The 25,438-nt window shown below is 52.2% G+C and overlaps 1 protein-coding gene across 4 annotated transcripts; it reads left to right on the top strand.

The window, feature by feature from the left end:
* Positions 1-257: 257 nt before the first annotated feature.
* On the top strand, positions 258-25,438 carry ULK3 (unc-51 like kinase 3). 4 transcript variants are annotated; one of them, XM_034783596.1, is made up of 16 exons: positions 258-457; positions 1,875-2,015; positions 2,824-2,944; positions 3,348-3,452; positions 4,131-4,274; positions 5,350-5,432; positions 7,697-7,852; positions 8,074-8,179; positions 8,763-8,803; positions 9,455-9,557; positions 9,870-9,934; positions 12,525-12,603; positions 12,729-12,766; positions 14,079-14,126; positions 14,356-14,410; positions 22,393-25,438. In XM_034783596.1, exons 1-16 carry the CDS (start codon positions 356-358, stop codon positions 22,407-22,409), a joined length of 1,404 nt encoding a protein of 467 aa, XP_034639487.1. In that variant the 5' UTR covers positions 258-355; the 3' UTR covers positions 22,410-25,438. The 4 variants fall into 4 exon arrangements, with proteins under 4 accessions (XP_034639487.1, XP_034639486.1, XP_034639485.1 ...); XM_034783595.1 differs by having other exon boundaries at positions 14,076-14,126; XM_034783594.1 differs by having other exon boundaries at positions 12,726-12,766.

Here is a 25,438-nt window from a genome sequence, read left to right as displayed (position 1 = left end):
GCTGTCCCATGCCAGATTCCGGGTTTGTGATTGCTGCCGGGGTGGCTAGTCATCACTGCCAGTCAGCTGTGAAATGTCAGGCCCTCTCCAGAGAATGCTCCAGGACCCTATTGCTAAGGGCTCTCATGTCCCCTTGCAGTCGCTGCAGCTGCCGCTGGGAGCAGGGCAGAGGGTTCCCTGGGAGCCTGTCTCTGTTCTGTGCTGTCAGGTCCCTTTAAGAGAACCAGGAAGTGAGCTGCCTGCTTCTGCATGTCCCTCCCTGGGAGGGGATCAGCTCCAGCTCTGTGTGCAGGGGCTCTGTGCTCCAGGAGGGGCTGGGGCCCTGCCTCCGGGGGCTGTGCATGGGGCAGGCGGGATGGCAGGGGCTGGCTGGGCACCGCCACGCCTGGATGAGTTCATCCTGACCGAGAGGCTGGGCAGTGGCACCTATGCTACTGTTTACAAAGCCTACAGGAAGGTAATCGGGCTGCTGGGCACAGCCAGAGGGGGATGGGCTGGGAGAGGGCACAGCCAGAGGGGGATCTTGGGGGCTGGAGGGAGGAAGAGCACGAGTGGGAGCATGCTTTAAATAGCCCCCGCTAACAGGCCGTGTCTCCCAAGGGAGCCTCTCTGGCTCTGCCATGGGGGCCTCACCAAGGAGTCGGGCTGTGACCAGAACTGTCTCCCCAGCCCCTGACAGCTGGTCTGGCAGTACAAACCCATTCCCTGGCACGGAGCTAAAGCACTTTCACACTGGCAGGGAGCGCAGGGAGCTAGCTAGAGCAGGGCTGCTCCTTCAGTCCCTGACTCTTCTGGGTGACTTTGGGCAAAGTCTTGTCCTGTGCCTCAGTTTCCCCATTTGGGAAAAGCAGATGATGATACTCTCCAAGGGAGGCCATGTGTATTGTTATTGTCTGCGATGCCCTGTGAGAGCTTCGTGGGGAAGGGGCTATAGAGGGACAGAGTGTTATGGATAGAGGAATGCCTGCCTGCCTGGCGTGACTCACACACCCTATGGGGAGGTGTTTCCATTTTGCTGCCCCCCTACTGTCATTTCTGTGGGAACAGGGGCTCTCCTTCCTCATGAGGTTTCCTGGTCAAGAGCCCCATCTTGCCCCATTCTTGGAGGCTGTATTTCTAAACCAGACAGTGCCTTGAATCCTGCCTCTTCTCCATCACCCCCCCTCCCTGCCCCAGCACTGCACTGTCCGTGGTTGCTGAGGGGCAGCTGAGCCGGGGCTCCTCTGGGTTATGCAGGTGCCATGTGGTATGATTGACTCAGGAGGTATGGATGACTGATGTGGGATTGAATCTCTGAGGTACTACATGCCCCATTCCCGCAGTACCTGTGCACCTCAGGCTCGCTAATATATTTATTCTCACACACCCCTGTGGGGTTGGGCAGTGCTATTATCCCCATTGTTCAGACGGGGACATTAAGCACAGAGACGCTAAGGTTATGTCCACTGCACACTAAGCCAGGCGCTGCCTCAGTCTGAGCCCAAGCCCCGCTTCCATCCACACACAAATCAGTCTGACTCAAGTCAGCAAGTACTCAGGATCTGGGTCCTGCTGGAGGGTGGGTCAGAGCCCAAGTCCCACTGTGATTCGGGCCCACGCCCTGTCATTTTGCAGTGTGGCGCAGCTCAAGCCGCACACCTGAGTCAGAAGGTCTGCGTAGTGCAGTATGGCGGATGTGTTAGCACGGCTGTGAGACCCGGGTCCAGCAATTGTAAACGCAGGTCTACAGTGCAGTGTGGACACTCAAGCATGGGCTTGAAAACAATGAGTCTACAAGCCCGTGTCCTACAGACTTACAATGTGGTGTTAACAGACCCTCAGTGACTTGCCCAAGGTCATGCAGGAAGCCTGCATAGTTTCCATTCCCTTTCCAGAAGAACGCCCGGGAAGTGGTGGCCATCAAGTGTGTGAACAAGAGGAGCCTGAACCGGGCGTCGGTGGAGAACTTGCTGACAGAGATCGAGATCCTGAAGACCATCCGCCACCCACACATCGTGGAGCTGAAGGACTTCCAGGTGAAGAGCAGCAGTGCCAGGGCTGACTGGGGCTTCGTAGGAGATGCGGGGGTTGCCGAGGGCTGGCTAGCGGGTCTCTCCAGACTTGAGGACTCGGAGGGCCAGCTTAGGGGCTTGATAGGGGGATGTGTGACTGAAGCATAGGCACCGACTCTGCGGGTGCTCCGGGGCTTGAGCACCCACGGAAAAGAAATAGTGGGAGCTCAGCACCCACCGGCAGTCCCATGGATCAGCTCTTTCCCCTCCCTCCCAGTGCCTCCCACCCGCTGTGATCAGCTGTTCAGGAGGCGCGGGGGAGGGAGAGGAGCAAGAGCAGGAAGAGGCAGGGGGAGGGAGCAGAACGGGGTGGGGCAGGAAGGGGTGGAATGGCGGCGGGAAGAAGCAGGGTGGGAGCTCGGGGGAAGGGAGGGAGTGGGGGCGGGGCCTGGGGCGGAGTGGGGGCCGAGCACCTCCTGGGAACTGGGGAAGTTGGCGCCTCAGGACTGAAGTGTTGGAGCAAGGGGCCTCCTGAGCCAACTGCCCTGCCGCTTCCAAGGACTGGTTGGCGGGAGGCACCTGGGCAATGTTTGTGGTTTGCCACATATACAAGCCCAGTGCAACCCCACTGGCTTCCCTGGGGTGTAAGTGTGTATGAAGCAAGGCCCCCTGCCTGCAGCCCGGGAGAAGCAGGAGTCAGACAGGCTAATGCCTGGTGCCCCCACCTAGGAGTTACAGGTTGGTTTTTCCTGCTCCCCATCCCTATTGTCACGTTTGGATACAAGATAACCCAGCACCCGTCAGCGTGACAGTCTCTGCGTGTGTCTTGCAGTGGGACAGTGACAACATTTACCTCATCATGGAGTTCTGCGCGGGGGGGGATCTGTCCCATTTCATCCGGACGCGGAAGATACTCCCGGAGAAGGTGGCACGGCTCTTTCTGCAGCAAATGGGTGAGGGGACCCCTGACCCCACCTCTCCCACCAGTCCTTGGCTGCAGAACTCTCGTCCTTGGGGGAGGGGGTAATTGCATGATACTTTCACTGCTTCCCAGGTGCAGCAGCTTTTTGAAACTGACTAGAGTTGCTCTGTGCTGGAATTTGGGCAGGACACTGGAGTGAACGCCTCTGCTCTTGTGACAAATGCCCTGGGGTCCCTAATGCAATGGGGAAGCAGGGAGCATTTGGATCAGGGTGGGGAGGGAAAGCAGGGTAAGAAGGAATGGAAGTGACTGGTTGCATGGAGCCATTGAAGAAGGAAGTGGAGTCTTGGAGGTGGGGGGCGGGCCGCAGATTGGGGTGGAAATGATGCTCTGATGTCCCTCCCATCTCACACTGGGTCTGTTTGTCCTGCCAGCATGTGCCCTGAAGTTCCTTCATGACAGGAATATCTCCCACCTGGACCTGAAGCCTCAGAACATTCTCCTCAGCTCTGTGGAGAATCCTCATCTTAAACTGGCAGGTCAGCTGGGTGGGGCAGGAGCCTGGGGAGGGGCGGCTGGGTTTGTGTCATAGTATCAGGCCTCGCTCCCTGGAATTGCAGGCAGGAGCTGGGAAAAGGGGAGATGCCTCGGGTCACTCTTCCAGCTGAGGAGTGGCCTTGACAAGCTTTGTAGTCTGGCACCTTCTTAGCTGATGGCTGTAATGGGGAGCCTGGAGGGTGGAAGTGGGTGGATTTAAGGGGAAGGGAGGTCTCTGGATCTCCACGGGGAATGGGCCAGAGCCCTCGGCTTCCCCTTCCAGTAAAGGGAAAACCCCTTTGCGGGTTCTGCTGTGTCCACTCTCCACTGAGCCTGGGTGGCAGCGTGCTGGCTTACTCACACATCGTCCCCTGCCCACGTGCTGAGGGGAGTTCGGTCTCTGGCTTCCATTTGGCCCTTGGATTCTTTGCCAGCAAAGCGCCCCGTGGTTACTGTCCTACGTAGTTGGACTGAGACCTGCCAACTCGTTCCACCCAGCCCATTGGGTGGTAATAACTTTGAGCCACTCTGAACCTGGGCTGGATTTGAACTGGGTGAAAGGCTCCATATCCCATTATCAGTCCCCTGAGCCATCCATCCTGCCCCTAGTGAGCTTGTTCTAATGTGGTCTGTTACGTCTCCTTGGCCGTCCCCCTTCCAGTTCTTTCTGCTCTCCGCAGATTTTGGCTTTGCACAGTACATGTCTCCATGGGATGAGAAGCACGTGCTCAGGGGATCCCCGCTCTACATGGCCCCCGAGATGGTGTGCCAACGGCAGTATGATGCCCGTGTGGACTTGTGGTCCGTGGGGGTCATTCTCTACGGTATGTCCCTCTGCCTCTGGTCTGGGGTTGAAGGGGTCAGTCTCTGTTTGCATAGGTGAGATTCTTCAGCCTTTGCCTTCTAGCTGCCTGTATGTTACATCAGGACCTGCTGGAGCCATGGATCTACTAGTATTGCCATTATATACCCAGTACCCAGTGCTAGGCAAACCCCAGGAGATCGGAAGTTTCAGTCTGGATAATCTCCCCAAAGTCTGGATCTCTTGAAAATTTCACTGAAACAAACATCTAGTACTTGATCTGGGGTCTTCCCATTCTCTGTGTAGCTGTTTCTATGGTGCGCGTTTGTTGCACAAACACTGATGAATTTTGCCCCTACGAGATAGGGAAATGCTATTACTTCCGTACTACAGATGGGGAACTGAGACGCAAAGAGACAAAGGCTCAGATCCTCAAAAGTTTTCATTGATTTCAATGGAAGTAAGTAGAGCCCTGCAAATCTGCGGATCTCCACTGTATATCCGCAGACCATGTTTGTGGAGGGTGGATCAGATGTGGATACAAATTTTGTATCAACGCAGGGCTCTAGAAGTTAAGAACCTAAATACTTTGAGGATCTAGGCCTAAATAACTTGCCCAAGTCACACAGGAGGGAGTCTGTGGTAGAACCAGGAACTAAACCGGGTCTCTTGAGACCCAGTCCAGTGCCTGAGCCATAAAACCGCCCTTAATCCCAAGGTCATTGTGAGATCTCCTTCAGGTTTTATCACCAGAAACAGCCTTAGCGGGAGGGATAACTCAGTGGTTTGAGCATTGGCCTGCTAAACCCAGGGTTATGAGTTCAATCCTTGAGGGGGCCATTTAGGGATCTGGGGCAAAAATTGGTCCTGCTAGTGAAGGCAGGGGACTAGACTTAATGACCTTTCAAGGTCCCTTCCAGCTCTATGAGATAAGTATCTTCAGAACTTACAGTGATTCCTCTCTCCCCATCTCCCTTCATCAGATGACCCCAAGTCTGAGCTGTATGTTTGCTCTGTCTCTCTGAATAAGGCAGCAGCCGCTCCCCTCATTCTGTACCGAAAGGACTAACCCACGGTGTTTCTTTCCACCTCCCCAGAGGCGCTGTTTGGGAGGCCGCCTTTTTTCTCCAAATCATTTGCCGAGCTGGAGGAGAAAATCCGCAGCAACCGGGTGATTGAGGTAACACTGGGCCAGCTAGGGTGTCTCGGGGGCGGGTGATGTCTGAGCTTGTGTAGGTAGAACTGGCAAACAGGAAGCACTCTGCAGCAGTGACTATTCTAATGTATCTGACTCAGTCAGATATTATACTGATAAGAACAGATATAACTTAGTAGATAATGTTTGTACGTCACGGTCCAAGAGACAGACCAGGCTTTCATCTCGGGGCCAAAAGACCAAACACATCATACTTGATCATAGCCTTTAATAGGCCGAGAGACTACTTATGCTTTATCTAAGCTCTAAAGAGCCGAGAACTCAGTGCAGGCAAAAGCAACTCTGCTTTCACCGAGAAGCCTCCGCGGGCAGCAGGAGTATGTGTCCACCCAAGGGCTAGACAATCCTTGCTGATCTGGATTTTCTCTGTAGCTTGCTGCTCCATGGAGCACTGTGGCTCTAGAGACCTTGGCCTGCATTCCAGTCCTGAGACAGAGAGAGAGGACTGTGGCTGGAAAGAGACATTATTGGGTCAAATTTGGTCCAAAGTGTAGATTTTGTGATTAAACCTCCCCCCTCCCCCAAAAAACTTTCTACCAAACCTAAGAGCAGTAGAAATATTTCTATTAAGTTAAAAAAAATATCATTCCAGGGGAAAGAGGGTTTTAAAAACCAGCAGTCATTCCCCTTGGGGAGTCTGCAAGGTCAGCTGCTTGGTGCCTGAAAGTAAAACTGACTAGGAACAAAAATGAAGCTGCCTTCAAACAAAAGTGGAAGCAATTTATCTCCTTGCATTGGCCTAGTAGAGGGAAAGGTCAAAGGCAGCACTAGTGCAAGTGGGAAGTGTCAAAATCCTCTGAATAATCTTGGGTGTAACCCAGATAAGGCAATTGGAACAAACTGCAAATTTTTGGCTTGACAACGTCCAGTTTCACCAGCCCGCAGGGTTCAGAAATCACCGGTCAAGACCCTGAGAAATTGTGAGATTGGCTTGAAAATCACGAGATTTTTAACAATAATAAATGTTTGTCCCCTGGCTTTGGTGACTTGAAGGGACTGGGTTTTCAAGCTTTTTTTCCCCACCATCAAAGGGCTGGATTTTTTTAATTAAAAAAAGAATAAAATAAAATGAAAGCTGAGATTCTCATATGATTGTCCGGCTCCAGGTGCTGGGGCTTTACGAAAACACCAGATGTTGTGAGAGTTGGCAAAGCTGAGTGTCCCTTTCAGACAGAGATCTCTCAGCCTGTTGACTCAGTCAGACTGCCCCGTGTTCACCTCTGTCTTGGAGTTTGAGCAAGCTGCATGCCCCAGCCCTGCCTACCCCTTCATTGCTGCTCAAAGTAATCGCCTGTATAAAAAATAGACTAACTCCCATCCTCAGTCTGTGACCCTGATGGGTAAAAAGACATGACTGGCTCTGCTGGAGGGCAACCCAAGGGCTTTATCAGAGACAGCAAATCTGTTACAGGCAGAGCAGAGTCCCATGGGGGAGGTAAATGAATCCCACAAGCATTGGATGTGGTTGTGGTCATGGTAACCAGCCACGTCAGCATGGAGACGATATTGTCTCACCTTCATCCGAAGGGATCATGAAGTGCTTGGCTGGCCTTCTAGGCAGGAATCGCATCACTGCAGTGCAGACTCCAGCTGTGTTCCACCCCAGAGCTGTCTTAACGGCACATGGCAGTGCTACCTGAGAGGTTCTCTTTAATGAGGGGGTGATGATGATTTCAGATACTTCCCCCCAGCCCTTTTGCTGCTAGACCACCTGCCCCACCTATTGTGCCTCTGCCGTCCACTGGCAGGCCTGTAATCAGTGGAAGGCAAGAACATGCCTGAGACAGGAGGTGGTGGGTGAGCGAGGACTGGCAGGGGGGCAGCACAGCCTGCTGAGCCCTGGGGTTGCGGGGAAAGAGCGCACTTTGTTGATGGCTCCAGAGGCCCTGCCCGGAGCAAGGGGAGGGCCATCCGCAGGCCTGGGCTTTGGGGATTCAGCGTCTGCGTCAGGCACCACTGCAAGGTTGTCATGCCCCGATCTGTTCCCTCCCTCTGATGATGGAGACACTGGTAACCTTGGAGAACCGTGTCCAGGTGTGAGAAGTGATCGGTGGAGGGGCAGCAGCGGACTGGCTGGGAGATCTCCTAGGGGGCCTCCTGTCCCCACTGGGCCCCCGTACAAGGGCAATAGTATCTGCAGGTGTAACCCTGGCTCTTTCAAGCTGTCCAGGCCTCAGCCATTCAAAGTCGCTGTATGTAGCTGCCTGTTGTATCCCTCTGTCCCCCAGCTGCCCAGCCGGCCCCGGCTTTCCCAGGAGTGCCGGGATCTCTTGCAGCGCCTCCTGGAGAGGGACCCGCTGCAGCGCATCTCTTTCGAGGAGTTCTTCGCCCACCCCTTCGTGGACATGGAGCACATGCCCAGCGCAGAGAGCCTGCGCAAAGCGGTGAGTCTGACTGACTTTGAGAGATCACTCGTGGCACTGCTCTGAGGGGAGCCCCCTGTGGATCTGCCAGGCACTGACCCGGGGCACTGCGGTGAGAGGAGGTCGCAGTGCAGTAGACCTGGTGTATACAAGATCTGAGCCTGATCTTTCTGCTGGTGTAGTACAGATTCTAGCCTTGTCCACCTCTCTAACCCCCTCCCCTGCCCTCTTCTCTGTGCCAGACTGCCCTGGTAGTGGAAGCTGTAAAGAAGGATCAGCAGGGAGACCCCTCGGCTGCCCTCTCTCTCTACTGCAAGGCCCTGGAGTTTTTTGTCCCTGCCCTGCACTGTGAGTGACTAAACCTGTTTCTCCCCCATCTGCCTCTTGTTCCACGTGGCTGGTGGGAACGGTACCGGGCCCCATGGGGACACTGCCAACAGCAGTTGCTGGCAACAAGGGCTCACCTGTTGCATGATGTCACCAGTGCAAGTATCCTCACTGTAAAGTGATCCCCCACCTGAATCCCTTCTTCTCTGGGGCCTTTATCACCGCCCCACCCCACCGGTCTGGGAATGGTCTCTCAGGGGAAGAGTGGGGATTTGAGGATTGCTGCAACTCTTATTCGGGGTTGGGAGAGAGCTGGAAGCAGATGGGGCTGATTAGTGTGTGGGTCTCCTTCTCCCTCCCTCTCCCCCTCCCCGCCCTCACACTCACTCACCCCAGGCCTGGAAACCACCTTAAGTAAAGGAGCTCCGTGCAGGCCGGAAAAGGCCAAGGTGTTGGCTGGGCTTCCTGACCCCCAAGTGTTCTGCATGGGGTGGGGGTTGGGGGTCATGTTCTGAGGGTCATTAGATCTAGGGGGGAGACTGACTCCCTGGGCTGGGGGTTGGAGCTGTCAGTGTGAACTCCTCCCCCATCTTATCTTCTGCAGATGAAACTGACGCTCGCAGGAAGGAAGCGATCCGGTCGAAGGTCAGTGACAGACCACACTAGAGCAAGGTTGGTCCGTCCAGTGGTTAGAGTGCTAACCGGAGACTAGGGAGACCAGGGTTCAAGTCCCTGTTCAGCCAGACTCTGTGTGACGTTGGGCAAGTCACTTAGCCTCTCTTTGCCTCAGTTTCCCCCGCTGCACAGTGGGGATAACAGCGCTGCCCTACCTCCCAGGTGGGTGTGAGGATAAATACACCAAAGACTGTGAGATGCTCAGATACTGCGGTGATGAGGGCTGTACCATTTCCTTAGCTACATAGATCTTTCCAGCTTGGATGGGTGAGGCTGGCAGGGGAGGTAGGTCTCATGGGAGCTCAGGCTGGAGATGGTTGGGAACTGGCATGAAGGTGAGAGGGAACATCCAGGGATGGATGGGGAGGGTGGGCTGGGCTGGGAGTTATGTGAGGGTGAGAAGGGAGGGTTGGCTAACAGAACAGTGGGCCCAGCACTATGTGCGGGTACATCTGGCACCTCATGTGGGATTCTCTGTATGGGGGTCTCCTGCTGCCTCCGTTCTGCTCCACACAACCCTCCTGTGAGAGCCAGCTATCGGTGCTGTGCCCTTGGAGCCAGCCTGGGGGGGTAACATGCTAGGGCACCTCTAAGGCTTGCTGCTGCTTCTGTTTTCCTCAGGTGGGTCAATACATCTCACGAGCGGAGGAACTAAAGACGCTGGTGACATCCAACAACAAGACCCTCCTGCAGCAAGGCAACCCCGCCAGGGACATCCTCAAAGGTAATGCCCTGGATGGGCAAAACCTCCCTTCCACCCCCAGGAATGGGCCCAAGATGGCTTGACTGGGGGGAATCCCATGTAGGCTGTACCATGTGACCAGAGTGCATGGGGTGGGGCTTAAAATGGGGAGAGAATGCTGACTCCACCTGGGAGAGCGGGGCTTGCAGGGATGCTTGTAGCACATAGGAGAGAGTGCTGCTCAGTTCCCCCTTGCCTTGCAGTAGTGAATCCTAGCTTCCCTCCCCTAGCGGGGTATTCCCTCTACCCGTGCTGCTCTGAGGCCTCACCCTTTCTTGGAACTTCTCGTTACAGAGATGTCCAGGGACAAGCCCCGCCTGTATGCTGCGCTGGAGGTGGCATCTGCAGCCATCACTAAGGTGAGTCCCGGGCTTAAGGGACAGGGATTGTTGCTCTGGGTAGCAGCAGAGTGCCAGGATCATTGCTGTCCCTCCTTAGTCACCTGATACACTGGCAGCGGAGGAGGCTAGAGACAGAGTTAAGACCTCTACACGGATAGGGGCAAAGCTAGGAACCAGCTTGGGCAAGAAGATCACTGCTTGGAAGGAATTAGTGGGAACTGGGATCCCAAATCAGTGAGGGGCATAGGTGGGTTCTTTAAGCATTTGAGTAATAATAATGTATGCAGCACTTTACAAAGCAGCCATATCACTATCCCCATTTTACAGATGGAGAAACTAAGGCACAGGGTGGTGAAAGAAATCGCCCAGCGTAACCTAGTGAATAAGTGGCAAAGTCAGGAAAAGAACCTAAGAGTTCTAATGCCCAGTCCTCCAGTCAATAGGGAAAATTCCCTTCCTGTGACATCATCCACTACATCGCTTCCTCTTGTAGGGTTCACAACAATGTCCAGCCGAAAGGCGACCTCCCTCCCATGTATTCCATGCTTTGGGAAAACTGATCAGCTTTGAGAGCCACAAACTGCTGTCTTGCCTGCAGACCTCTTTCAGCCCATTGTCTTGCTGCAGCTATTGTTTCATATCAAATATTGTATAAGCTACACTTTAAAAGGCATCCATTGGTCCCTCCCCCAGAATTGCTGGTTGGTTATATGGCAGGTGGGGGAATCAGTTGCCACTCAACAGACCTTATGCTCCACCCTTAACGCAGCAACACTTGGCGTTGACCTCAGAGAGCCCTTTGCAAAATATCAAACCAGGTAAATTTGGGAGGGGGCAGAAACAGAAGTGCAGCTTCCATGATTGGTGCACTCCAGGTGACAGCCATCTGAGCCTCTCTGAACTTAATCTTGCAGCACAGACTGATTTGTGTCTTATTTTTCTGGACTGGAGAAAGAAAGAGAGCTGAGACCACCCAGTTAGTTATTCTACCCCAGAGCTCCCATTGGATGGGAGATGTGTGTGAAAGCAATGTCTCCCTCTAGTGGCTTCCCAAGCATTTGCGGCAGCCTGGTCCTTACTCACAGTTAGAGAAGCTTTCCTTTAGCTTGAGTAGCAGAGAGGTGGGTGTCAGTGGCGTAGCCAGGTGGAGGGAACAGGGGGAGCAATAAAAAAAAAAAAAAAAAAAGGTGCCACCCGCTGCGGCGCTTTTACTCACCCGGCGGCGCTCCCGGTCTTCGGTGGCACTGAAGGTCCTGCCGCCGAAGACCCGGAGTGAGTGAAGGTCCCGCCACCGAAGACCCGGAGTGAGTGAAGGTCCCGCCACCGAAGACCCGGAGCGCCGCCGGGTGAGTAAAATTAAGCGCCGCAGCAGGTGGCGCCTTTTTTTTTTTAATCGCTCCTCCAGGTGAGTAAAAAAGTGCCAAGAAATTGACAAGGCGCCACTTGTGCTCAGTGGGGGAGCAGCCACTCCCTCACTCCCCCCTAGCTACACTACTGGTGGGTGTTTGATGCTGAAGATCCCAGGTCTGAACCCTGCTGAGACCTGTGGGCACCTGGCCGCTGTGTTACGTAGTGTCGTGGTTCAGGGCTAGCTGCACCTTTGATCCCTCTCATTCTGGCTGCGTGCACCTCGCTCCGGCATCAGGCCTCTTCCCGGCACCGGGGCTGGGGTGGAATTCCTGGAGTCTCCTACTCAGACCAGATCTCAGCTGCAGCCCCCCGTGTACCAGCTGGCATTGCTCAGCAAGCCCGATTGGGTTTGGCGACGTGCAGGACTTCCCTTCGGGAGCTGTGGTGAAAACAGAGCCTCAAAGCAGCCTTTTCAAAACAAAGTATTGTTTAATCTTAACAGCAGGAACAAAGGGTACCAAGAGAAAGGACAAGGAACCATTTATGTGCATATCTGTCTTAGCTAAGGCTTAGGTAGGCCTAGCTTCTCCAGACACCCCCATTTCTCAAACTGGGGTTCAATCTGCTTCCTCATAGCCCTCTGTCTCTCCCTATGCCCCAGGGGCTCAGTTTTTATCCACTCCAAGTTTCTTTGTTTCCGTTTCCCATCTGGATTTCCCTCTCCCCTTTACCAGTCCAGAGACTGTTGAACTCAGCATGGTCAGAGGCAAACTTCAAAGGGACTGATAACTGCATTGTCCCTTTAAGTGTCAGGGAATGGAGGGCTATCACACATGTCTGTCTGCTTTCCTGCCGAGGGGGCAAACTAAGGCCTGAATTAACCCTTTGTAATCATAAAACAAACAGACACATAATAGCCATGTAATATTACAGGCATCATCCTTTACACGTGCTCACAGAGGTGAATGGCCTGTGCTCATATCCCTGTCTGTTTGAGGATTTCTCTCTCCAGGACTCAGGAGACGTGCTGGGTGACCTTGGGCAAGCTACATCATCGCCCCGTGCCTCAGTTTCCCCATCTGTGAATGGGAATAATGATCCAGCCCTCCCTTTGTAAAGTGCTTTGAGGTCTACTGCTGAATAGTGCTAGATAAGAGCTTGGTACCACCATTGTATGCGCTTTCTCTCCTGCCTCTCCTCACTGTTGTTATGCAGTGTCTGGGAGCTTGTCTGTAACCTCCTGGGATCTCTGTTCCAGGAGGAGGAGGGCAAGGATGACTCTGACACACTCGATCTCTACCAGCAGAGTCTGGGGGAGCTGCTGCTTATGTTAGCTGGTGAGTTACAGCCTGCAGTGGGATTCCAGCTGGTGCTGCTGGAATCTTGCTTAGCAACAGAGACCGTACATGCTGCTATTCTGTGCAGCGCTGGAGGCTAACGCTGCCTGCTCTCTTTCCAGCAGAGCCTGTGGGCAGGAGACGGGAGCTGCTTCACTCTGAGGTATGCAATGGGGTCGTTCCCTTCACCTGTCTCCCGGAGGAGCAGCCCAATGGGGATTTCAGTTACAGGCTCCCTTGGTTTTAGCATTTGCCTCCATTCCTTCCTGCTAGGGCTGAGGAGATGACCCACGGCTGGATACTGAGAGCCCTTTGCCAGTGGCAAGATCTCTGCCAAGGGGAGTGGCAGAAGTTTCATTACTCCAGACCAAGTTCTGGGTCAGGGACAATCCTGCTCTGACCTCCCTGGGAACAGGCTAGATTGGGCTTTCAGCTGGTGGGGTGTAAGCCAGGGGTGGGTTTGCAGGGGGAGCTCAGTGGATCATAGGACTGTATCCTATTCTGGGCCCCACACTTCAGGAAAGATGTGAACAAATTGGAGAAAGTCCAGAGAAGAGCAACAAAAATGATTAACGGTCTAGAAAACATGAGCTCTGAGGATAAATAGGTGAGAAAGCAGCAATATCCCTGGCTCAGGAAGATTTAGCAGGAACCTGGGCAGGAGATGGAAGGAAGAACTCACTTGGGGCTGCTGCCTCTCCTACCTGCTATTCAGTTCTAGAACAGCCGCATAGGCTCCATCTCGCCTCCGCCTCTTAGAGTGGTGGAGAGAAGGAGGAACAGCCCCACAGCACAGCAGCAGCCCTCCGTCACCTTCCCTGGTTTCCTCCTGGGACCCCAAGCCCACAAACCTTGGCAGCTGCAAAGGACTGTGGGATATGGTGGGTTGTGGGACGATTTTTTGTTGTTGTCTTCAGATAAAAAGCAATGCTCTGGACTGGATTATAATAGTACTTAGCACCTGTTCTAGAGCACGTTCCGTCCCATTTTATGAATGGGGAAACTGAGGCGGGATGAAATCATATAGTTAGTCTGCAGCTGAGCTGGGAACAGAACCCAGGCCCCCATGTGCCAGGCTGGTGCCCTAACCACTAGACAGTGCTGCCTCCCTTGGACTAAACAAGCTCGATTAGTCCAAATCAGCCTCCTTAACACTGACTCTTCACCTCCCAGCTGCACTCCCATGGTGGTCCTCGAAGCCACTGGTAGAGTTGCCGAGATCCCAGCTGTCCTTCCCCCACTCCCCAATTCCTTCCCAGGTGACCCTTCTGGCTGAGGAAGGTCAGACCCAGCTCTCTCCTGAGGCTAACCATGTTGCCTTCTCCCAGGGAACCCAAACCAGACTCCCTGCCGCTAAGCTGCCAGGCCAGCCTTTCCCCACTTCCTGAGCTGGCATCATTTAGCTGCCGGCTCATGCTCAGCTGTGACTCCTGGTCACCGAGCCGGACGAGTGATTGTTTGTGTCTTGCCAGCAGATTCAGACTCTGATGGGCCGGGCTGAGTACCTGAAAGAGCAGATCAAGGTACAGCAGGGCTGAGGGGTGAATTGGGGAGGATTCATGCATGGGGTGGGGGCTGGGATGTAAATGGATACTTGGGAACATAAGAGAATGGCCTGGGTGGGATGGGGGGGGGAAGCGTTGGGGCACTTGCCAGGTGTGGGAAGGTGGGGGCGATAAATTGGGTGTCTGGGGATTAGACAGCAATCGGTCCGTGGCCACAGCGTGATGAGAACTCCCCTCTGTGTTCCAGATGAGGGACGCGCAATCCATGGGCAAGGAGATGCTGTCGGAGTCTGTCCGGAGCTGTGAGTGTGATTGTGCTTTACACAGCACTGGCCTCTCCCCCTCGCTGTTCCCTACTGCCAGTCCCCACTGCCAGCTCCCCCCACCGCCTCCCATTAGCATTGTCCTCCCCCCCCCCCCTCCCCATGCAACATTTCCAGTCCCTCTGCGGCACTCAGCTCCACGCCAACTGCCCTCCCTTCTCCACCTGGCTGTGTCTCCTTCAGCTCTGCTGGCTTCTCACTGCTGTGTCTGCCCCGCTAACACCTCCCGTGGGGTCTCCCTTCCCATCCCTTCCCTCCGTTCTGCCTCCCACCCCGTGGAGTCTCTGTGGAGAACGTGCAGGGCCCGTGTGACTGTCCTCTGCCATCTCCCTGGCTAAGCCCCTCTGCACGTCTCAGGCTCCTGATTCCTCTGCTCAGCATTTGATTTTGGCTCCTCTCACCCCACTGCCATCTCCTGGCTGTCTCGCCTCGGCTGCGCTTGTTCCTACTACGGACCCACCCCCGCCCGCCATCTTCACCTCTCTCCCGTCTCCCTTCTACTTCTGAATGGTTCCTTAAAGTCCTCCCACAGCCCCTCCTGTCTCTCCAGCTACTACCCGCTCTCCTCCTCCTTGTCCCCTTCTCGAACCTACTGCCTGCTCCTGACCCCCTCCCAGCTCTCTCCTGCATCCTCTGCAGTCCAGCTTCCGCCCCCGCTGGCCCAGCTCTCACTGAGACAGCCAGTGACCTGCTCCTGGCCAGTTCTCTGGGCCTGTCCAGATGCTCCTTCAGTGTCTCTCTCTGTGGTCCCATGTCCTGCTGTCCATCAGTGTCCTGTCAGGCTCCATCCTCAGTCCCCTCCTGCTCCCGCCATGCTCCGTCCCTGGGCGACCCCATCCGCTCTCACGCCACCAATTGCCATCTCCTTGCTAACAACTTCCAAATATGCCTCTGCTCCCCCGTTCAGCCCTGCATCTGCCACTCCCATAGTTCCTGCTCTGGGCCCTATCCCCATGTGTGTTCATCCTGCCCACTGCCTGTCTGATCCTGCTGCCCCCTACTCCCACCTGCTGCCTGGCCAGATCCTCGGCTTGCTGTCCCTGAGATCTCCTTCGCCCCCTAGTGGCGCCACACGTCCTCGTGCACCACCCACTAGGCCAGGAATAGCCTGGATTCGGCCTGGGCTCTCTGCAGCCTCCAGACACAGCTTCAGCGCTGTCCATCCCTCTCAGCCCCTCGCCCGACTGTCCCAGTTCATACGTCACGCACAAAAATTCAAATGTCTTAATGCTGCTTAAGCCATTCCTCTCCCTTTATCCATCTCGCCTGGCATGCGAGATGCACATGTAGCAATTGGCACGTCCCCTGACCGTTCCCGTGCCCCTTCCGACGTCTCCTCCCAGGCTGTTCCATCTAATCGAGACTGTGCGCTCTGTGGGAAAGAGACGGTTGTCTGTACCTGGCTTTAAAATGCCACGCCTCCCTTGTGCTGCTGTACAACCAGCCCAGGGGGCAAAGAATGGCCAGATTTTTCAGTAGCCCCCATAGTGAGTTAAGAGCTGGCGCCCGGCCAACCCCGCCCCTCCAGGCTCCTGACTCGCCGTGTCACTTTTCAAAATCCCACCCTGGGATCCTTACGTTGGAATCAGGAGAAGCGGCAATACCCAGAGCCAGGAATAGAGAAGAGGCTGAATGCTCAGTGTCTCCCCGCTCCTGGCTGCCTGGGATCAGAGGTGGGGAAGGGGCTGTGGCTCTCCCCTCTGTTCAGTGGGGTAGGGCGGGCATCCCTATGCGTGGGGATGGTGTAGGGAAGATCTTGGTGCTTGTCCCCCTCTGAATTTGGATCGGTTTGATGGGGAAGGTGGAGCGATCGTCCCCTCCCCGTTTGAGTGGGGTAGAAGCAGGCCTTTGTGTCATCTCTCTGCAGCTTGGGAGAATCCACAGGTAGCTGCTAATCCCCATCCCCTTTGTGCTTGGCTGCTTAATTGGAATAAGATGCCGTGTGGGACCATTTCTCTGCCCCAGAGGCTGTTAGCTTCCCGTGGGGGCAGGAGGCTGCTGTGGGGATCCTTTTATTTCTTCTTGAACAGATCTGGAGCCATAAGGAGAGGCAGGGATCTGTCTGTCCTGCGTCCCTCTCCTACGCTTGACAGATCACAGGGGGATGCCCTCTCCCTTTGTCCTGTCAGGCACAGGGGATGGGCGGAGGGGGACAGGCAGGTGTTCAGAGGCGCCCCCAGAGGCAGCCCTTTGAATTGAAATGGACATGAGGCGCTTGGCTCTGTGTCTCCATGGGAGGGGCCCATTGGAAAGGACGGTGCTCCAGAGAATGTACTATAAGGAAGGGACCCTGCCTGCACTGGCCACTGGGCATGGACCAGATCCAACAGGGCAGTGGCAGAAGCTAAGGGACATGGATGGCTCAGGGCTTCTGCATGCCCAGGTGATGTGTTGGGACTGGGATGGGGCGAGCAGGGTGCTGTCCCTACAAGTATCTGCACTGGCTGATCTGACCCGTCGTCCAGATTTTTCAGCACTTGGAGTCCAGCAAATCTGTGTGATCTGCTGAGCTGGAAAATCAGAGCTGTGTTCTCCCTGCCAGGATGCAGTGTGGAGAGCCAGGAGGAGACTCACTCTCCCCCTGTTTACCCCGGAGCTCCTTCCCACAGATTCTCCTCCCTGCTCTGCGCAGTCACATGGCCAGCAAACCTGGCGCCCCCCACCCCCCACCCCCCGAGCTCCTTTCTCCCTTGCTGCTCCCCAGGCTGCGGGGAAGAGGGGGGCTGTGGGCCTGTGAGATGCGTGACAGCCTGGCACGGCAGAGGGAGAGTTCTGCTCCAGCCCAGGAGTAGTCCGGGAAGCCTGGCTGGGTGTCAAGAGGATTTAACCCTTTAATGTTTAGTTGGTTCCCACCTCATGCTCCCATGTTGGGAGTCGGGCTCTGTGCAGATACTTGTCCGCACTCTTTTAAAATTATTTATATTTTTGATAGAGGTGAACTGAAATCTTTTAAATACCCTATCCCCACCCCTCACCCCAGGTCTAAGATCCCAGCTGCGTGATGGGATCCAGGCTCAGACAGGTCAGTTCTCTCCTCAGTTCTCTGCCAAGGCCTGAGGTCGTAGGCTGCTTCCCCCTGCTCCAGTCTGTGACCCTGCTAACTCTAACATCAAAACAGGGATCCATGCTCCCTGGACTCCCATTGCTCGGCCAGCTCTTGGTGGCTTAATGAGCTGAAAAATAGTCTCTACTCCTTATGGGTATAAACCTTCACCATGTGAAGTGTGTGTAAACAGGTGTAGCGATGTATGCCTGAGTCTTCAAGCAGCCTGAAACAATAGCTCTGAGAAGTGTGAATGCTCCCATTCAATTCTGTGGGGATGTTGACTCTGAAACCTAATGTTGGCTTATGTGTCCATGTTGTTAACTATTACGCCACTGATCAAAGCAGCTGAGAGAGAGGGAAGACCTGCACAATTTGCTGCAAGTGGCATCTTCTTTCAGTGACCAGCGGGCAGAGCTTGGGAGGCTGCCAGCGCTTATTTTCCCAGCCTGACCCCTGTAGGAGGAAGAAAGTGCAAGCCCTAATGTGCTTTGACTTCACTAGTGTGACACACTCACGTTACTTGCTTTTTGTCGATTTTCCAGGCCCTGTCTGTGCCTGCCAGCCTGAGTTTCTCTATATTTTAATGACACAGGATGAATTCTTGGCCTCCTGTTTACATCAAATGACATTCTTGCCAAAATGTCCCCTCCCAGCTACTGTGCAATGTGCTCGTGCTAGTTGGTTGCTGCTGTCCACCCCAGAGGTGGCTGCATTTAATGGTAAATTGTATATATATGGTCTGTGAAGTGCTCTGGGTTCCTTGGCCAAGGAAGGGTGCCATATAAATGGCAGGACCCAGGTGTTGTCCTTGCAGTATGTGCAGTGAGGAAAGTGGCATCTTGCCCACCCGAACAGGGGCTTGACCCTCAGTGGAGGTCTCTTAGATGTCTGTTACCCGATCTGAAGACACGAGTGAAGGCCAGGATTTTCAGAGGGACTAGTGACATTTTGGTGGGTGTCAGACTTGAGACCCCTTTAAAGGGATTTTCTGGAAGTGCTAAGCATCTCCTCTGAAAATCTGATCCCTTTCAAGTGCATCGAGTCTGGCACCCAAAACCACTAGTGACCCTGGAGATGCTCACGTGACGATGTTTGTGGCTCCCATGTGTTTGCACCCACAATTATTTGCACCTGCAAAATGGGAGGCTGGGCTTCCAAATGGGGCTGTAGCCTTTCTGTGCACCACCCCTCAATCCCCATGTGACCAGGCCATTGATCAGCACCTAGAAGTGGGGGCGTGTGGATTTAACACTGAATGGAGGGAGGGAAGTGCATTTTCCCCTCTCCCTCTACTTCTGTCTCTTTCTCCTTCCATCTCTCCTTACTGACATGCTGACGGAGGAAGGAGGTCAGGGGCTAATGGAGCTTGCGAGCAGAGTAGTTTTTCGGCTGCAGGCCCTGTACCGCCAGCTCTCCTCATACGGGAGCAGATGGGGAGTGGGGATTTGATTTGTATATTATAAGGTTAGGATGGGTAGGAAATGAAGGGCTCAGCTCACCACATTTGACATAAAAATCCTGCCTGGAGGGTGCATTTTATGATGATGATTTTAATCCTACATCTTCCCCCCAGTAAGCTCTTGAGCGGAGTCAAATGGGGTAGCCATGGGATTCCGGCGTTCCTGCTCTGCAGTGGGCATGGTGCCATAAACCAGGCTCCTCTTGCAGCAGCTGTGGGAATAGTTGTGTGTGTCAGGCATACTGACTCCAAGTGACCGTCCACCTTTCTCTCTGAGGTAATCCGTGCACAAGAGCTCTCTGCCCCCTGGGTGCACTACTTAGCAAACTCAGGTCAGTGCCGCTCGGCAGCTGGTAAAATGATGCTGTATTATAGGGGTATCTTCTACTGCCTAGTCTCATCAGTATGGATGGATCTGCATGTTTTTACATGCAGTGTGGAGAGTTAAAAGCAAAGAACCAGGGAGCCCCAGGCTTGGTAAGAAGAGATGGAGTCTTTCCCTGCCCTCCTGATCACTAAAGCTCAAGATCACTTGATCTTCAGCCCAGTGGTGAAGTGATCAAAAGCATTTTCCACCTGATGGGTAGCTGGTTACATATCCTGAAGTAAGTTGGTTCCAGTCCTGTTCTTAACAGATAGGTCTCCGTATGACAGGAGCCTGCCTTTGCGATTGGCTTCAGCAGCCTCGTTGGCAGCCTTAGTAAGAATCGAATGGTTTAAGAAACCCGAATGATCCAGTCACTCCTACAGGAATCCCTTTGGAACAGGGTGTTGGAAGTTTGCACTGCATGTGATGTACCTGCTCTATAGATAAACAGAGGACTTCAGGGCTGGTGTTCTGTTTCCTTTCACCACCCTTAAATATTCACTTCCTACAGGAGCACTGTCAGCTTGAAATCTTGTCTGTTTTTTTTGGTTTTTTTTTCAAGTGACTTAGTAGTTTCAGGTCCTGCCCCTAGTCCCTACGGCCAGATTTTGTGATTGGTTAATAATCATACAACCCAATTTAAGTTGTTTTTTCCCCTCCCTTTGCTGTGTGAGACCCACATAAACAGAGGAATCTGTCTGACCAAACAGGTTAAAGAGTGAATTTGACTATTCACAATATGCAAAGTGAAGACAAAAACAGAGAATGATATTTCTCTCTAATCTCTCTTAGAAATAAATGGAGATATCCCATCTCCTAGAACTGGAAGGGACCTTGAAAGGTCATTGAGTCCAGCCCCCTACCTTTATTAGCAGGACCAAGTACTGATTTTGCCCCGGATCCCCAAGTGGCCCCCCCAAGGATTGAACTCACAACTCTGGGTTTTAGCAGGCCAATACTCAAACCACTGAGCTATCCCTCCCCCCCTTTTCTTATAAGAAATAGTCTTGGAAGGGTTAGATTTTATTGGTAAATGTTGAAATATGTCGATTTTACCATACACACACAAACCAAAAAAATATTTCCATCAATCATAATCAAAATGTATAGATAGGCAAAGTAAATAAAAAATGCTGCTTGAGAAATTGTTAGTTTGACTCCAGGATATTTACTTTGTATATTTCAATGTGATGTTGACAATTTGTGTTTTCACAGTTCTAAATCATTAACTTTTTGAATCTCAACATCTCCTGTCCTTCAGTAATTACTGTCCTCTCCTCTCCCCCCCCCCCTAATTTCCCAAAACGTGGACAATTTAAATTGATAAAAGTTTAAAAAAAAATAAAAAATGAAAACCTGTAATTTTGCGCAAGTGAGAACATTTAAAAATAGATTAAAAAATCTTTGAAAAACCTTTAAAATAAACATCTATCAAAATGATCAAAATCTAAAATTGAATTCCACCAAGCCTCGTTGGAATGTAGCTGTCACTCCAAAACATTACTTACAATTGCAAGTAAACCAATTTCCAACAGAAGTGATGTTTTTTAATGTTGATGTCCTTTTCGAAAGAAGAACAGCGCAGTTGACCTGATCTAAAGCCCAGTGAGATCAGTGGAAAAGCCCCATATGATTTGGATTTAACCCAACTCTAGTGGGTCAATCTTCCAGAGTTTCCTGGGATTGTTCCCATTGAGGGGGCGTGGCAATCCAAACCCAGCTCACTGCATTTACATTCCGCCCCATTTCAGGATACTAAGGGCCTGATCCAGTGGCCATTGAAGCAAATGAGTCTTTGCTCTGGCTTCAGTAGGTGTTGTTGGATCAGACCCCGGATTTCCTAGGGCAGAAGGAAGAGCAAATGGCAGAAGCTGTGCTGTCAGAGAGCAACAAGCCAGCTATCTCTGCAAAGATCTGCTTGCTGTGGGGCTGCAGCTTCCTTTGCTCACAAATCCCCCTGGTGCCCAGAGAGGAGCTGAGTTAAGGTGGCTATTGGCCAGGCTGTGAGCATGTCATTGAGGGCAGCTGCAACCCTGGCCAGGCTCTCCCTTCTGCCCTAGAAAATCTGGGGTCTGATCCAACACCCGCTGAAGCCAGAGCGCAGACGCTCATTGGACCAGGCCCTTCGGATTCTGAAATGAGGTGAGTGGGGCCTGGATAGAAATTAGCTGTGTTTTTATGGAAAGCGGTGAATTGCGTTGCACAAGCAATAACCTTTGAGCTCCTGACAGTTTTGCAGCGGAGTCGCTCTTCCTGTCGGTTTAGCAGCCTGCACCGTTCAATGCTGGATGAAGAAACATCAAAGTTAGTTCATTCCAAAGGTCCTTAATCAGTGGGCCCTTTGAGCACCAGCGTGGCTTGCACTTGGGTTTACTTTAATTTGGATACTACTAAACCTTGTGGTGGGATGGCTTTCCCTGGTCCTTATCTCCCACTGCCTTCCTGACTGTGAACCCCTATCCCTACAAAATGGAAAGGAGGAGAAGAATGCAGCATGTCACTCTGTCCAGTTTCTCACATCCCAGTTCCTGCTCCCTTCCCCACATTATCAGGGAGCACAGCTAGGCTTAAGAGTAGCTCTGAGAATCGTTCTTCCTGAAGTAGTTGGGCTGGAGGTTAAGTTTTAAAGGCAATGGCTTCTGATTGCAGATAGATCTCTCCATGATCAGCAAGACTGGGAAATAATATAGAAAGGCCCTGATGTTGTTTGGTTTTAAAACCTCCTTGCTTGCCTGTGTTTTCTGGTGCCTCGCTAAAAATCCAGATCCATACAACCTGTAGACAGTTTTGAGTTCTGTAATTCAGAGAAGCACTGTCTGTACATTGTCTAGCACAATGGGGCCCCAATCTCGGTTGGTCTGTAGGCAGTACCATGATAAACATGATTAATAATTGTCATGGAGTCCAGCAGGTCAGGAGTGAACAAATATTCAGTCTGCTGTCTCAGCCATGTCATTTATTATTTCGTTGTTCCATGGTAGCAATCATGGCCCCAATGTGACACCCCAGTGCCTGCACTTGAAGCATTCACAAGCTAAGCAAATAATCTTCCATTCTCCCCCCACCCTCCTTTGTTTCCTGTGTCACAGCCTGTACTCTGCAGTAACACCCAGGTGAGCATGGACCCCTGAGGGATCAGTACAGCACCCAAGGCAACAGATACTGACAGACCTCCTCAGCACCAGCCTCCTCATCTGACTTCCCATCCAGGAATCATGTGCATGCATGGCGGTTTGCGTACGTGTATTAACAGACACATGGATGGTTTATATACATGCTGTCACGTTAGTTACAGAACACGAGTTTATCTAGAGGGTTTCACTTATATGCACTGTCTGATGATTTTACGTATGTATATACACAGTATATATGTACAAATCATTGTAAAAAATGGGTATGTGCTGTCATCACATGTTAAGCAAAGAGAGAATTAAAAAAGAGCTTTTAGTATTTAATGTCAAGGAACAACCCTAGCTCCATTACTGACCCCTGCCTGGGGAGCTAGGGGATAATGGCAAGATTTAGAGCTTAAAGGGCTGATCATACAAACAGGGCATTTGTATGTGTTGCGGTAGACTACTGGCCTTTAGGGATCCGGTGAGGGACATGATAACAGAAGGCAGGGGGCTTTAGCGCTACCTTCCTTAAGGATTCGCTCCCTGCGGCTGCTCCTTCCACACTCACTGCCTCTCCACAAGAGAGTCGTGGATAGAGGGGCTGGGAAGGGGCTGAGGGGGATCTGAGAAAAGGGTCTGAGTCCCATCCCCCTGGCTGCAGGATGGTATGAATGTATTTCTGCCTAATCCCCAGTCGCACGCTTCGATCCCTCCAGTCAGGGGCTCCGTGACTGCGGCAGATGGCCTATTCCACCCTCGAATCTCCTTCACTATTTAAAAAGTGGGATAAATATTGTTTTCTTAATTTTAACTCCTGCAGATTCCTCCCCTGTCCCCCTCTGTAAACTCTTCATCATCCCCTGCAGACCATGTGCTCATCTTTCCTTTGGGCCATACATGTTCCTTTCTCCTTGCAAATCCTCGTCTAGGACACATTTTTAAAAAAAATCCTGTCTCCTGATTGGCCGGTGAAGTGCAGCCAGCGCTTGGCTCTCTGTCCACAACCTGAGGGAAGAGAAGTGGGGGTGGGGTATACAAATATAGCTCGCCTCCCTGGGGCCCCAAGGAGCTGAGCACCTCTTGTGAGAGTCTTGGTATCTTTCCTGAAATCAGCGAGAGCTGAGAACACTCAGCAACTTGCAGGATCAGGCCCTGGGGATCTATGGAAGAAAAACACTTAGAAGGGCCTGATCCAAATCAATGGACCAGGCCCATAGTCTAAGTATTATCTACTATGCACCTTTAATCTTGGTAAAAGCCACACCAGAGCATCTCCCAATGACTGGGATCTCTGTGGTTGTGCTTTTACCAATTCTGTTTTAATTATTCAGGGCTCTATTTTTTTAATTGGATCCTAAGCTGACTGTTAAGCAGACACGTCTGTAGTAGCTTGTTTTTAAGACTGACTGGATTGGAAATCCAGCCAGTTGCTTAGAAAACGCTCAACGGTGTGGGAAAGCCGAACCACAGCTAAAACTGCAGTCGAGTAGGTGCAAGTTTGCTCCTGAGGGCTGGGGTCAGATCCATGATCTGGATGCTTTTGTGAGCAATGGAGCTCTGAGTGGAGGCTGATGTGCCATGCCGTACAGAGCACTGACGTGTGCAGCACTCCAGGTCGGGCGTGACTAGAGCTGGGCGAAGAAACTTATATTTTTTCCAGTTAAAAATGCAGTTTCGGCAACGCTGAATTGTTTCACGAATTCATGGTGATTCTGCTGAATTGTTTTGGTCTTTTTAAAAAAATGGGGGGATGGGTTTGAAACTGCTTTTAGTTCTAAACTGTCTCTTAATTTTATTAGAACGTGGTCAAAATCAAAATATAATGGTTTGATTTTGTCAAAACAAAATCTCATTTGCCCCAAAACAATTTTTTTGTTGACCTTCCAAACTTGCCAGTGAACCAAAAAAATCTATTTGCCCAGCTGTAGTGCTGACTCGAGTACTGTAGATGTGCCTTCATCAATGAATCAGTCAGCTCCCTGCTCCTACATCAGATCTCTCAATCAGTCCAGTTGCTCCGTTTTGGAACAGAATTTCACCGTGTGCCCTCTCCAATCTCTTTCTGTAATACTGTGTCCCTAACCAGCATTCTCTCAGGCTGTAGCAACACTGTCCTGAAATGGCTGGGGAGAGATTAAGCAAGCTAGGGGACCAGAAGGATTCATATCAACCCTAAGAGCATTGGTCCTACCTCTGTGCACTTTATTGTCTGAAGCCAAATACGCCAGCTTGAATTTAGCCTGACTAATTTTCATGCCCTTTATTTCTGTCTACTTCTGTAGATCCTGGACTATCCCAGACAAGGGGAGCCATTTGCTATGGGGCAAAGGGGGCCGTTACCCCTCCCAGACCTTGATTTGCCTCTCCGTCCCAACTTTTCATAGGTCTTTCTATTCCATTCCCCCCCCCCACCAACTTTGCAGGATACAATCTAATCACATATAATGTTCTATATGCTGACAACTTTGCCCCCCTCTTGCACTCCCCTGAAATGCTGCAGGCCTCTGGGCCAAATTCATCCCACTGGAGGTCATGACAAAATTCTGATTGGGATCAGGCTTTGGCCTTATTCTTATGCCCAAATAACTGGGTGCTGAATTGCTAACCACCAGTTCCTCTCTAGCACTGGGTTTATTGGGTCTTTTTGTTTGGAGCTGCTTTGAGCCACAATCCTGACTGATCCTTTCCTCCCTGTGACAATCTTTACTTATAGACATCACTTAACCCTGAAACCCCCAACGTTATTTTGGACTGAACTGACCCTCACCTCAGCTCTTATTTTTGATTCTGGTTTTTCTTTCTGTTCTGCTTGTAGACGGCTGGGTCGCTGAGTGAGCTCCTCTGGCTCTGTGCACTGTTTGTTTTAAATGTAGGGGAGGGAATGTAAATTGCAGTAGTTGCTTGGCAGGAGGCAGCGCTGTGTGAATGGGCCCAGCACTGCTCAGAGCTTTTCTCAAAGTCTGCTGCGTATAAAGAAAATGTAATTTATTGTTGGCTTTATTAAATAACTTTCCAAATA

This window comes from Trachemys scripta, chromosome 10 (genome assembly GCF_013100865.1).
Source record: "Trachemys scripta elegans isolate TJP31775 chromosome 10, CAS_Tse_1.0, whole genome shotgun sequence".
Lineage (NCBI taxonomy): Eukaryota > Metazoa > Chordata > Testudines > Emydidae > Trachemys > Trachemys scripta.
Note: the sequence above shows the minus strand (reverse complement) of the source record. Positions and strands in the feature narration are given on the sequence as shown.

What these genes read in the sequence shown, in the direction of transcription:
- ULK3 (XM_034783593.1), top strand. Translation starts at nt 356, where the DNA reads ATGGCAGGGGCTGGCTGGGCACCGCCACGCCTGGATGAGTTCATCCTG. An exon ending in CGTGGGGGTCATTCTCTACG is followed by an intron (nt 4,275 to 5,349) that starts GTATGTCCCTCT and finishes CCACCTCCCCAG; the next exon opens with AGGCGCTGTTTGGGAGGCCG. An exon ending in AGGAAGCGATCCGGTCGAAG is followed by an intron (nt 8,804 to 9,454) that starts GTCAGTGACAGA and finishes TGTTTTCCTCAG; the next exon opens with GTGGGTCAATACATCTCACG.